The sequence below is a fragment of the Ips typographus genome, linkage group LG11, assembly GCF_016097725.1.
Source record: "Ips typographus isolate SLU linkage group LG11, UJ_Ityp_2.0, whole genome shotgun sequence".
Taxonomy (NCBI): Eukaryota; Metazoa; Arthropoda; class Insecta; order Coleoptera; family Curculionidae; genus Ips; species Ips typographus.
The window spans coordinates 3,952,291-3,966,112 of NC_138432.1; the positions used below are offsets into that span (position 1 = coordinate 3,952,291).

The window sequence follows — 13,822 nt, forward strand, 5'->3', positions numbered from 1 at the left end:
GAAAATACACTAAGCTGGCATGAAACACAATTTAGCCCTATATATTGGAAATTTGGGCAGTTACGGACCTGTAACTTTCACTGGGACTAGTAAATTGAACCTCAAAACCAGAGCCGTACTGGACAATTTTTAGAAAAAATGCTGGTTTTGTTTAAACTGAAATAACCAAACGGAAATTAGCAGAAAACACACTTGCTTCATGTGTTACAATAGCAATTGTTCGATTGGCTAGCAAAAGTCAATGTGAATTGAAATGACGTAACAATGTAACAGAAAGAATGTAAGAGTGAATCAAGGTTTAGGATACGTCACCACATAAAAGTAAATTTTTTGATTTGACAAATGAAGAAGCATATGCGTTTACAGACGCATTTATGTTTTTATATTACGCTGGTACGTCACTCCAATTAACTTTGATTTTTGCTAAATATTGGTGATGTCTGTTGGTGGGTTGAACCAGTGAGTAATAGGTATTAGTGGAATAAACATAAAGTAAAGAAAAGTCACTCAAATATCACGCATTTCCGATCCTAATAAACCATCATCCATTAGTCTGAACCGGATTTGTAGGTGAGGATGGCCTTAAAAATCGACATTTATAACGAGACCCGCCCATCAAACTGGCATTTTCACCTGGGCGGCAATATCCTCGGATTATTGTCTTTTAATGCCAGAGAGTTTTAAAATAGTCTTGCTTTGACCTATTTAGTTTCGGGCGTTCCCTGTTTCGTGTCTTTTTCACACGACTTTCGGGGATAGTAAGCTTTTCCACTGATGAATATGACAAAAACGAGAGTGGGCGGTTTAGGTGTGTTTCACTTTGATTAAAAATAACCATTACAACAATAAATGAGATTATAATAACAGGAGCCCGATTATTTGTCTATAAATAGCGTGAACCATATTGGGAAAGAAGTTTTGTTGCAAACCTAAATTCCTCTTATACATCAACCGTATAAGAAATCCGTTAATCTACCATTTGTGTTACATTTGATGTATGAAATATTAATTATCAGGTTTTATTAACGCCTAAAGTGTGAAAATTAGCATACAAAACATTCTTTAAGCAATATCTTCTAAACTGGTAAATATTAGGGTCAAGGTCTTGAACTACTGATATATTTTATAGAATTGATATGGTCATGATAGACTATACAGTGTAACCAGGATATGGGGATCTTGAAAACGGTTAAACCATTTGGTTATTAGATAGGAAATATAATAAAAATACCAAAAATGTGCTTAAAACAGTATTTTTTTTACTCCAAGTGGGTTTTACAGGCGATTTTGTCCCTGTCCCTTCAAACTATGTTTCTGGCAGGTCAAATTTTGATATCGCTTTTCTCCCTGATTGTACCTAATTTTGTAGAACTTTTTTGGGTTATTGCATAGGAAATTTACTAATGATTCCTTACTTAAGGAAAATGTGCTTAAAATGTGATCCGGTTACTACAAGAGAGTTTTACAGGTGATTTTGTCGCAAACTGATCTAAAAAACTGTTTCTGCCAGTTGATGGTTTGACAGCGCTATCTTCTCTGACTGACTGTACCAAATTTTTTAGGGTTTTTTAAACTAATTGGATAAGCAATTTAGTGAGGATAACTAAAAATGTGTTTCTGACAGTAGAAAGTTTGACAGCGCTTTTCTCCCTGACTATACCGACTATTTTTATAGGTTAAGAAGTGAGAAATTTAATGAGCATTCCAAAAATCTTCTTAAAAATGTTATCCGGTCACTACAATTGACTCGTTTTTACGCTCCATGGAGCGAGCAGAGCGTTTTTGACATCACGATGACGTAGTAATTTGGCAAAAACATAATTTGACCAACTGTCAAATTACGTCATTGTGACGTCGAAAAAGCTCTGCTCGCTCCGTGGGGCGTGAAAACAAATGCGGCCTATGTTTAGGTTAAAGCGCTTTATTGTCCAAGATGTCACAAATGTTCAGTCTTATTGACAAAGCGTTAAAAAACAATGAAATAATATAAATGACACTAATGAAAGATACAAGTACAAATTAGAATTAAAGCAGGCACTACACGAAGCAAATATTTGCTACAGTTGCTACGGAATTTATTTTTATTTATTTGTGCAAACATTTTCTCAAAACCTGTTTGCTAAACGGGTAGCGATTGTTTGGCAAACAGGACAGCAAATATTTTTCCACAAATAAACAAAGCTGCTTGTATAATGCTTAGTTCGGAATTAATGACAGTCAGTTGAATTTGACAGCGCTTTCCTTCCTGTCTGTTCCAAACTTTTTACTGTTTTTTTTAGTGAGGATTTCAAAAATGTGAGTGATTCCAAAAACTATACAAGGTGTTCTATTTTAAAATAAGTAAGTTCCGGAATAACATTCAAAATATTTTAGACAGGCATACAGATTTTGTACAGCTAATGCGAAAATACATAACTACAAATAATAATTATTTAATTTTAAATAGCAACTTTTAATATATTGATAATCTTGAACTTGATTGTATAGGATAACATAGGGGTGCCCTCTATTAAGCGTCAAGTATAGTAGAATAACATTGGCCTCCCTACTATCGGTTTCTGCTAGCTTAATTCACTTGGCGATCAAGCATGCCGCGGTGGAGTGACATTCGCGTTTAACGTGCACGAGAGAAGGCGAAAACACTATACAATTTTCGGTAATCGGAGTAGAAAGTTAAGCGAATCGATTGCACAAAACGTCAATAACCGGAAGGCGGACAGTCAGTGAAACGTCAAAAATGTCATAATATGTGTAGTGTTTTAGGATTAAAATGTGTCATCAATTAAATGAAAATCCTTTTTAAAACCACTTTTTAAGCAAAATACACCTTATTTAGTCGGAATAATAATGTTTTTTACGGTTAACCGTAAGTAGTTTGCCTGAAAAGCAGTTTTTATTTCAGTCCAATTGGTAAGTAGATTTATATAATATTGTACATTGACCAGTTAATTTAAATATCCAAATTTTTTTAATTCAGCAAACAGGGTGACAAAGGATTATTCAGGAAAAAATGTTTAAAGTGCGTGTGCTGTATGATTTCGAGGGAGAACCGGGCACTGCTGAAATGTCTGTTACAGCAGGGGAAGTGCTCACAGTCACTAAAACTGATGTAGGGGATGGTTGGTGGGAAGGCCTAAGCCCCAAGTAAGCGCTAGTTCACTTACTGTATTTCACATCAATTATTAAACTGAGTATTGTAGTGGGCATACAGGACTTTTCCCTGAAGCTTATGTAGAAAAAATTGAGTCTGGTCCACCTAGCATACCGCCCCCTGCCCCACCCAGTCAACCTGGTTGGGGTCTACCTGGGGTAGCACAATCCAATCAAGAGCCTGACAGTACAGCCCATGATGAAGATGAATGGGAATGGGATGATGATAACACTTACGAAACTCCTCCACATAGTAATAATAGTAATTTTGTGCCCAAGATTGATGGTGAGTCAAAAATATGGATAAACTACTGTGAGGAATCTATTTAAGGTGTTTACAGGTAATTTTGAGCAAAATCAAGCCTATAGTAGACAAAGTACACAAAGTGATGCCATATCACTAGGTGGTAATGATAATAAAGGAACTGTAGGAAAAAAGAGTTATAATATTTTTTCAAGCGCAGTTCGAAGTGGTTTAGATTCGTATATATTAGGTAAGTTATGTAATACAATTAAAAAAGTAAAAGTTTTCATTGAATTTAAAATATAATGTTTATGTAACAAACTGCTTTAAAGACTTAAAAATTATCTCTCAAATCCTGCATCACTTGACATAATTTAGTTTTGTGAGGTTTTGATGTAGAACTGAACAAGGAGGCTGGCAGCCATTTTGAATTGTCAGAGGCCTCTGAAACCTTCTTAAGCTTACTATGAATTGTTTTTAACATGCCAGAGGCCTCTGACAGCCATTTTGTATTGCCAGAGGCCTCTGAAACCTTCTTAAGTTTACTATGAATTGTTTTTAACGTGCCAGAGGCCTCTGGCAGCCATTTTGAATTTGCCAGAGGCCTCTGAAACCTTCTTAAGCTTACTATGAATTGTTTTTAACGTGCCAGAGGACTCTGACAGCCATTTTGTATTGCCAGAGGCCTCTGAAACCTTCTTAAGCTTACTATGAATTGTTTTTAACATGCCAGAGGCCTCTGACAGCCATTTTGTATTGCCAGAGGCCTCTGAAACCTTCTTAAGCTTACTATGAATTGTTTTTAACGTGCCAGAGGCCTCTGACAGCCATTTTGTATTGCCAGAGGTCTCTGAAACCTTCTTAAGCTTACTATGAATTGTTTTTAACGTGCCAGAGGCCTCTGACAGCCATTTTGAATTGCCAGAACCTCTGAAACCTTCTTAAGCTTACTCTGGATCTTCTCAGAGGCCTCTGGCACGTTAAAAACAATTCATAGTAGCAGGTTATCCAGTGTTGCCAGTGTCATAAATGTGGAAAGTGTCAAATACCACTCCATGTATTTAACAATCAGTCTTCTAGATCATTAATAATTATAATTTTGTAGTTTTATGAGTTATTTTTTGGCAGTTGTAATTTGTGTGTGTGTATTTATTGTGGATATTTTATTCTGTCACAATGGTGGTAAAAATTAAGGTTCTAACCTTAAAATTGTCCATTTGGCGGTATTTTGAATGTTGCATTGCATTGACAGAAAGTGGTTTTAGACAAGGCCGACATTTTGAACAAAAACTCTGCAACTTGATAAGTAAAAAATTTTTAAAAAAATTCTTGTTAATCTACTTGGTCAAGGCTACCAGTGAGCCAAAAATCATGGTTCTAACCTTAAAATTGTCCATTTGGCGCTATTTTGAACGTTGCATTGCATTGACAGAGAGTGGTTTCAGACAAGGCTGACATTTTGAACAAAAAGTCTGCAACTTGATGAGTAAATAATTTTAAAACAATTTCTGGTTAATCAACTCAGTCAAGGCTACCAGTGAGCCAAAAAATCAAAGTTCTAACCTTAAAATTGTCCATTTGGCGGTATTTTGAACGTTGCGTTGCATTGACAGAGAGTGGTTTCAGACAAGGCTGACATTTTGATTAAAAACTCTGCAACTTGACGAGTTAAAAATTTTAAAAAAATTTCTGGTTAATCTACTTTGTCAAGGCTACCAGTGAGCCCAAAAAATCAAGATTCTAACCTTAAAACTGTCCATTTGGCGCTATTTTGAACGTTGCGTTGCGTTGCCAGAGAACAGTTTCAGACAAGGGTGACATTTTGATTAAAAACTCTGCAAACTGACGAGTTAAAAATTTTAAAAAAATTTCTGGTTAATCTACTTGGTCAAGGCTACCAGTGAGCCAAAAAATCAAGATTCTAACCTTAAAACTGTCCATTTGGCGCTATTTTGAACGTTGCATTACATTGACAGAGGGGTTTCAGACAAGGCCAACATTTTAATCAAAAACTCAGCAATTTGACATATGAAAATTTTGAACAAAAATCTACTTAATTCTACTGGCTTCTCAGGCTACAACTGAACCAAAACTCAAGGGTCTAACTTGAAAAATGAATTTTTGGTGGCCTACTTTGTACTTTAAACCACCAATCATCTAGAACAAAACCAACTCAGCCACGTATTTTCTGAATTTGAGCAGGAAAAATTTTGAACTGACCACATAACCTATTGGGCTACATTTGAGTCAAAAACCAAAAGTTCATTGACGTAAAAATACATAATACTTTGGTTCAACTGTCAAATACAACTCCATAAAACTATCAAACTATAAAACATTGCTTGAAGACAGTACAATCCGTACAAATCATATTTAATGCTTGTTTATAGGTCTATGAATTCAATTTTGACAGTTCTGACATACAAATCAGTGTTTCAGGCATAATTTGATCAGAAAACGTATTAAATGTCAAAATCTGATCCATAAAGCTAATAAACTAAAACAATTATTTGAAAAGCTTTTAAAATTCGTGTCAAACTATGTTCAATGTACTTTATAGCTTCATAAGTTAAATTTTGATAGGTAACACGTCTATTTTGGACATATTTAAATATGTGAAAATGGTGGTAACTGTCAAATGCCACTCCATAAAGCTATAAAAGTACAAAACATGCTTAAAAGCATTGGTACAGTTAATATAGTTGTAAATCATATTAAGTATTTGTTTGTAGGCTTATAAGTAGAAATTGGACAGTCAGGGCGTGTTTCTATTTATTTTGAACGTAATTCAATCTGTCATAAACTTTAAAACTATCAAAATTTTCTCTATGAAAGTCAAACAAAAGTCAAAATGCTGTAAACTGTCAAATACCTCTTAATGAAGCTATAAAAGTTTAAAAAAAACAGGCTCAAAAGCGATATACTGTTCTAAATGATTTTAAGTACATTTTATAGGTTTATGAGTTGAATTTCACGTCACTTATTCTAAAAATTTAAAGACAAAATTCTGTTCGTTTTGAGATCAGCAAATCCATGTTGAGTGGACGTAATAATAGCATTTTAAGCGAATTTGCACAGTTTAAGAAAGTAGAATTAAAAGCGAACTTACAACAAAACTAAAAAATATCTGAAAACAATCTGAGGAAATTATATAATTTAAGGGTTGGCAACACTGGTTGATGCATAATTCAATCACACACACAACATGCTATGTAACCAGTTCATTCTTCTGTAAAAAAGATGATGTTTTTCTATTTGTCGTTTATTTAATAATATAAACACAAACTTAATTTTGACCTGATTTTGTTAGCGTAAAAACATTTTTAGGCCAAACCGCAGAGAGCTCAGGTACCCCGCAAAAATTATGGCACATATACCGCGAAGGGGACGACCAATTAGGTCGCTGGGAGAACAACTCCAATCCTTATACAGTTCAAATAGCCTCCCCTAAAAAAGCCACCAAAATGGGCGGTCTTAAGTCTTTCATAGCTTATCAGTTGACGCCGTCGTTTAGCGGGGTGGAAGTGTCACGAAGATACAAACATTTTGATTGGTTGCACGATCGACTATGCGAAAAATTTAACTTAATTGCCATTCCACCTCTTCCCGATAAACAGGTGAGAGGTTTTTTTTTTTTTGTCTAACTGATGATTGGACTGAATGGGGAGATGCAGTTTTCAGGGCGGTACGAGGAAAATTTTATTGAACATCGCAGAGCTCAGTTGCAGGAATTTATTAATTATATGTGTAGGCATCCTGTTTTGTCATCCTGTGAGGTTTGGATTCATTTCCTGACCTGTACCGATGAAAAGCAGTGGAAACAAGGTAGGTTGATTAAGTTATTTAAAAAAAAACACATTTTTTATATGCATTATTGTCGTAGTCAAGGATTTTGTAGGAAAAGTAGGTTAATAACATTTTAATGAAAAGTACAATTTCCATAATTTGTTTGATGACTTGAAGAACAACTTATTATCCGATTAATCATAGGTTATATCCCCAGACGTTCAAGTTTTATCCGGTAAACTGTGCATAGGTGATTTTTTGCAAAATTTTGCTTGGAAAATCATTTGCCTAAAAGAAAAATTTTGCAAAAAACCTACCAATGCACATTTTACGTGATAAAACGTGAACGCCGAGGGGTATATGTCAAGATTATTTCCTGAAAACTTACATTTTAGTTTATTAACAAGAAAACACCTTAGTTAGAACACAAATACTAAACTAAACGTGATGAAATTAATGATAATATTGAACTCACCCTAGCAGACGACAGATTTTCGTTCAGCCATGTATATTTTTGTTTACATTTCAGATTGACAATCAGACGTCATAATATTTTAATTTATGTAATTTTTTAATGGAACTATCAAATCTTTCAATTTTTCTGGAAAGTATGAAAACTGGTTACAAAGACATTTTATAACCCTCTCAAGTCAATTTTCAACGTTTCAAAGTCAATTTACTGCTTTTTAAATCAATTTTCATAACTAAAATCTTTAAATTTTTCTGGAAACTATGAAAACTGGTTACAAAGACATTTTATAACCCTCTCAAGTCAATTTTCAACGTTTCAAAGTCAATTTTCAAACTATAGTCTTTCAGTTTGTTTGAAAATTATTTAAACTGGCTTTAAAGACATTTTTAAGCTTCTTAAGTCAATTTTTACCGTGTCCAAGACAATTTTTAAGGTGGGTTAAGTTGGTTTTAGGTCTTTGAATGTAATAACTCACTTTTTTTCATAAACGAAGTTTTAAATCAGAATTTTATAAGAGATACTTTTTTTTTCAACTTGAACAAGGAAATTGAAAAAACTGTAATTTTTTAAAAATATCCAGTGACATAGAAAAATAAGCAGTACAAAGTGATCTAAGTGGTTTAAAAGTGATTGTGTTGTAAATTGTTGTGTAATTATTAAATAAAGTCTGTTGAATTTATTCTCAATCAATGAGGAAAAAGAACAAGTATCAGGAGGTAACAATAATACAAATTATAACCCGTTTGTGCATTAAGCGAGGGGGACGGAAGTTGATTGCGCATTCGCCTACTGCGCAGTTGAATTGACGCAAAGTCATTGTCAGTTTGGAGTTTCAAACCCGCAAAAATTTGTTGTTTGTATTTAGTGTTAATTTGTTTTGTTTGTTTGTGGTTCTTTAACAGTTGAGTTTTGCAAATTTAAATTAAGTTGTACAGTGGACAATAATAATAGTGTTTTATAGTGCCAACCGAAAGTTGACGGCCGCCATATTACTCCCCCTCTCCCCCTTGTTTCTGTCACCCCCTTTGTTTGCTATTGCTCCTTCCTGCTATATTTTTTTTATTCATTGTTCTCAATTACCTAAAAGAACCCCGCAAAGTGTAACTATAATGTGAATAATGATAATTAAAACACGCTTTTGGGGAAATTTTATCATTTAAGAGTTGGCAACATTGTTTTATCATAAATTCCGTTTTACACACATTGATGCTTGTTGGATGAAATTTCTCTTTCAGCTTAATAACACACAATTCAAAAGGAAGACAACGAGTTTAATTCAAAGTAGATCTTCAAGTGTTATCTCAAAATGTTATGTTTAGGTAATTAATTCAGTTTGTTTTATTGTTTTCTTGCAAAGACTTGTCACTACTGGACAATACTGCATATTATTTTTTTTTGTTTGCTTAAAACTACGATCGTAGGTAAACGAGCGGCAGAAAAAGACCAGTTAATCGGTGCCAATTTTTGTCTGTGCATACAGGCGCCTGAAAAAGAAGTTATGGCTTCTCTGGTCGATGTAAAAATTGAAGAAAATCTGCGCTACATAGAAAAAATGGATCAGTGCATGAAGAATGTGATGCAACTGGCGCAAGACCAACAGAAAAAGTTTATTGGGTTTCACTCGAAAGAATATGAGAAAGTCGGTATGGCTTTTATGGCCTTAGGCAGCGCCTTTGAGTACAACCAGAAAGGGATGTTTTCCAAAGCTTCCTTGGGTACTTTTATTGACCGAAACGCAACGAAACCAAAATAATATAATATTGTTTTAATTTCAGACGTAAAAAACATAGGTACAGCCTATTTGTCCATAGGAAAACTGTTCGAACAGCAAGGAAAAATCGATTGGGAACCACTATTCGACCGAATGTACATCTACAAAGGCATAACCTCAAACCTGCCCAACGTGCTGCAAATGCAAAAAATGGCGGAGGCGAAAAAACGCGAGTGCGAAAAAGATATTCAGATCCAACAGGTGGCGCTGACGGATATCAGACGGCGGTCTGACGTCATCACTTACGCGGTGTTTGCCGAACTGGAGCACTTTCAACAGGAACGCGACCACAACCTGAAAAGAGCGTTGAAAGATTTTTTGAAAGACCAGGTAAACTTTTACAAAAATGTCGTGTCAAAACTGGAGGATACGTTGAACCAGTTCGAGTAAAATCGGATCGGGTGAGTCAGTTTGTTGCATTTATTTCAAGTCAATCGAGTGACTTTTATCTACTTAGAGTATTGGAAACGTTTTAGTGATATTGTCTACTAAAAAAAAAAGTATACCAAGTATTTTTGTGATCGTATTGATTATGGCTATTTTTGATTGTAAATTTTATGAAAACTTATTAGAGAGTTTAAATGTATTAATTTTGAAAAAAACACTAAAGTGGCTGAAAAGGAGCGAAATGGTGCGGTAAACGCAGTTTTAGTCACAAAAATTGATATCCAAGAGGTAACTGTCAGCTAAGGGCCAGTAATTTCAGTTCAGAATAATTGTAATACTGCCAACAATAGGGTCGTTTTCATTCATGCAAAGATAAGAGATTTTCCAAAATAATATTGTTTTCCCGATGTCTCTAAATGACCTAAATCTGTTTACAAACTTGGTGAGCAGCAAAAAGGGTTTTAGTGATATTGTCTACTAAAAAAAAAGTATACCAAGTATTTTTGTGATCGTATTGATTATGGCTATTTTTGATTGTAAATTTTATGAAAACTTATTAGAGAGTTTAAATGTATTAATTTTGAAAAAAACACTAAAGTGGCTGAAGAGGAGCGAAATGGTGCGGTAAACGCAGTTTTAGTCACAAAAATTGATATCCAAGAGGTAACTGTCTGCTAAGGGCCAGTAATTTCAGTTCAGAATAATTGTAATACTGCCAACAATAAGGTCGTTTTCACTCATGCAAAGATAAGAGATTTTCCAAAATAATATTGTTTTCCCGATGTCTCTAAATGACATAAATCTGTTTACAAACTTGGTGAGCAACAAAAAGGGTTTTAGTGATATTGTCTACTAAAAAAAAGTATACCAAGTATTTTGTGATCGTATTGATTATGGCTATTTTTTGATTGTAAATTTTATGAAAACTTATTAGAGAGTTTAAATGTATTAATTTTGAAGAAACTGAAGAAAGTGGCTGAAGAGGAGCGAAATGGTGCGGTAAAAGCAGTTTTAGTCACAAAAATTGATATCCAAGAGGTAACTGTCAGCTAAGGGCCAGTAATTTCAGTTCAGAATAATTGTAATACTGCCAACAATAAGGTCGTTTTCACTCATGCAAAGATAAGAGATTTTCCAAAATAATATTGTTTTCCCGATGTCTCTAAATGACCTAAATCTGTTTACAAACTTGGTGAGCAGCAAAAAGGGTTTTAGTGATATTGTCTACTAAAAAAAAAGTATACCAAGTATTTTTGTGATCGTATTGATTATGGCTATTTTTGATTGTAAATTTTATGAAAACTTATTAGAGAGTTTAAATGTATTAATTTTGAAAAAAACACTAAAGTGGCTGAAGAGGAGCGAAATGGTGCGGTAAACGCAGTTTTAGTCACAAAAATTGATATCCAAGAGGTAACTGTCTGCTAAGGGCCAGTAATTTCAGTTCAGAATAATTGTAATACTGCCAACAATAAGGTCGTTTTCACTCATGCAAAGATAAGAGATTTTCCAAAATAATATTGTTTTCCCGATGTCTCTAAATGACCTAAATCTGTTTACAAACTTGGTGAGCAGCAAAAAGGGTTTTAGTGATATTGTCTACTAAAAAAAAGTATACCAAGTATTTTGTGATCGTATTGATTATGGCTATTTTTTGATTGTAAATTTTATGAAAACTTATTAGAGAGTTTAAATGTATTAATTTTGAAGAAACTGAAGAAAGTGGCTGAAGAGGAGCGAAATGGTGCGGTAAAAGCAGTTTTAGTCACAAAAATTGATATCCAAGAGGTAACTGTCAGCTAAGGGCCAGTAATTTCAGTTCAGAATAATTGTAATACTGCCAACAATAAGGTCGTTTTCACTCATGCAAAGATAAGAGATTTTCCAAAATAATATTGTTTTCCCGATGTCTCTAAATGACCTAAATCTGTTTACAAACTTGGTGAGCAGCAAAAAGGGTTTTAGTGATATTGTCTACTAAAAAAAAAGTATACCAAGTATTTTTGTGATCGTATTGATTATGGCTATTTTTGATTGTAAATTTTATGAAAACTTATTAGAGAGTTTAAATGTATTAATTTTGAAAAAAACACTAAAGTGGCTGAAGAGGAGCGAAATGGTGCGGTAAACGCAGTTTTAGTCACAAAAATTGATATCCAAGAGGTAACTGTCTGCTAAGGGCCAGTAATTTCAGTTCAGAATAATTGTAATACTGCCAACAATAAGGTCGTTTTCACTCATGCAAAGATAAGAGATTTTCCAAAATAATATTGTTTTCCCGATGTCTCTAAATGACATAAATCTGTTTACAAACTTGGTGAGCAACAAAAAGGGTTTTAGTGATATTGTCTACTAAAAAAAAGTATACCAAGTATTTTGTGATCGTATTGATTATGGCTATTTTTTGATTGTAAATTTTATGAAAACTTATTAGAGAGTTTAAATGTATTAATTTTGAAGAAACTGAAGAAAGTGGCTGAAGAGGAGCGAAATGGTGCGGTAAAAGCAGTTTTAGTCACAAAAATTGATATCCAAGAGGTAACTGTCAGCTAAGGGCCAGTAATTTCAGTTCAGAATAATTGTAATACTGCCAACAATAAGGTCGTTTTCACTCATGCAAAGATAAGAGATTTTCCAAAATAATATTGTTTTCCCGATGTCTCTAAATGACCTAAATCTGTTTACAAACTTGGTGAGCAGCAAAAAGGGTTTTAGTGATATTGTCTACTAAAAAAAAAGTATACCAAGTATTTTTGTGATCGTATTGATTATGGCTATTTTTGATTGTAAATTTTATGAAAACTTATTAGAGAGTTTAAATGTATTAATTTTGAAAAAAACACTAAAGTGGCTGAAGAGGAGCGAAATGGTGCGGTAAACGCAGTTTTAGTCACAAAAATTGATATCCAAGAGGTAACTGTCTGCTAAGGGCCAGTAATTTCAGTTCAGAATAATTGTAATACTGCCAACAATAAGGTCGTTTTCACTCATGCAAAGATAAGAGATTTTCCAAAATAATATTGTTTTCCCGATGTCTCTAAATGACCTAAATCTGTTTACAAACTTGGTGAGCAGCAAAAAGGGTTTTAGTGATATTGTCTACTAAAAAAAAGTATACCAAGTATTTTGTGATCGTATTGATTATGGCTATTTTTTGATTGTAAATTTTATGAAAACTTATTAGAGAGTTTAAATGTATTAATTTTGAAAAAAACACTAAAGTGGCTGAAGAGGAGCGAAATGGTGCGGTAAACGCAGTTTTAGTCACAAAAATTGATATCCAAGAGGTAACTGTCTGCTAAGGGCCAGTAATTTCAGTTCAGAATAATTGTAATACTGCCAACAATAAGGTCGTTTTCACTCATGCAAAGATAAGAGATTTTCCAAAATAATATTGTTTTCCCGATGTCTCTAAATGACCTAAATCTGTTTACAAACTTGGTGAGCAGCAAAAAGGGTTTTAGTGATATTGTCTACTAAAAAAAAAGTATACCAAGTATTTTTGTGATCGTATTGATTATGGCTATTTTTGATTGTAAATTTTATGAAAACTTATTAGAGAGTTTAAATGTATTAATTTTGAAAAAAACACTAAAGTGGCTGAAGAGGAGCGAAATGGTGCGGTAAACGCAGTTTTAGTCACAAAAATTGATATCCAAGAGGTAACTGTCTGCTAAGGGCCAGTAATTTCAGTTCAGAATAATTGTAATACTGCCAACAATAAGGTCGTTTTCACTCATGCAAAGATAAGAGATTTTCCAAAATAATATTGTTTTCCCGATGTCTCTAAATGACCTAAATCTGTTTACAAACTTGGTGAGCAGCAAAAAGGGTTTTAGTGATATTGTCTACTAAAAAAAAGTATACCAAGTATTTTGTGATCGTATTGATTATGGCTATTTTTTGATTGTAAATTTTATGAAAACTTATTAGAGAGTTTAAATGTATTAATTTTGAAGAAACTGAAGAAAGTGGCTGAAGAGGAGCGAAATGGTGCGGTAAAAGCAGTTTT

At 33.7% G+C, this 13,822-nt stretch overlaps 2 protein-coding genes and 1 long non-coding RNA gene across 6 annotated transcripts in view; 2 read left to right on the top strand and 1 right to left on the bottom strand.

Annotated features, from left to right (window-relative positions):
• The window catches only part of LOC145735892 (CD151 antigen-like), a 33,103-nt gene that overhangs the window by 4,250 nt on the left and 15,031 nt on the right, over positions 1 to 13,822 (top strand). The window lies entirely within an intron of this gene.
• SH3PX1 (sorting nexin 33-like protein SH3PX1) lies at positions 2,726 to 10,846 on the top strand. Of its 3 annotated transcripts, XR_014179778.1 has the most exons (9): positions 2,726 to 2,910; positions 2,978 to 3,144; positions 3,201 to 3,436; positions 3,492 to 3,644; positions 6,722 to 7,011; positions 7,069 to 7,219; positions 9,074 to 9,367; positions 9,428 to 9,923; positions 10,674 to 10,846. XR_014179778.1 is itself a non-coding variant. In XM_081990036.1 (8 exons), the coding sequence occupies exons 2-8, from the start codon at positions 3,011 to 3,013 to the stop codon at positions 9,811 to 9,813; spliced, it is 1,644 nt and encodes a 547-aa protein (XP_081846162.1). In that variant the 5' UTR covers positions 2,726 to 2,914; positions 2,978 to 3,010; the 3' UTR covers positions 9,814 to 10,310. The 3 variants fall into 3 exon arrangements, 2 of the variants coding, with proteins under 2 accessions (XP_081846162.1, XP_081846161.1); XM_081990036.1 differs by lacking the exon at positions 10,674 to 10,846 and having other exon boundaries at positions 2,726 to 2,914; positions 9,428 to 10,310; XM_081990035.1 differs by lacking the exon at positions 10,674 to 10,846 and having other exon boundaries at positions 9,428 to 10,310.
• On the bottom strand, positions 12,539 to 13,056 carry LOC145735895 (uncharacterized). Its single transcript, XR_014179783.1, has 2 exons — positions 13,026 to 13,056; positions 12,539 to 12,652 (listed from the first exon to the last, which is right to left on the bottom strand). It is a non-coding gene; the product is annotated as an uncharacterized LOC145735895 (long non-coding RNA).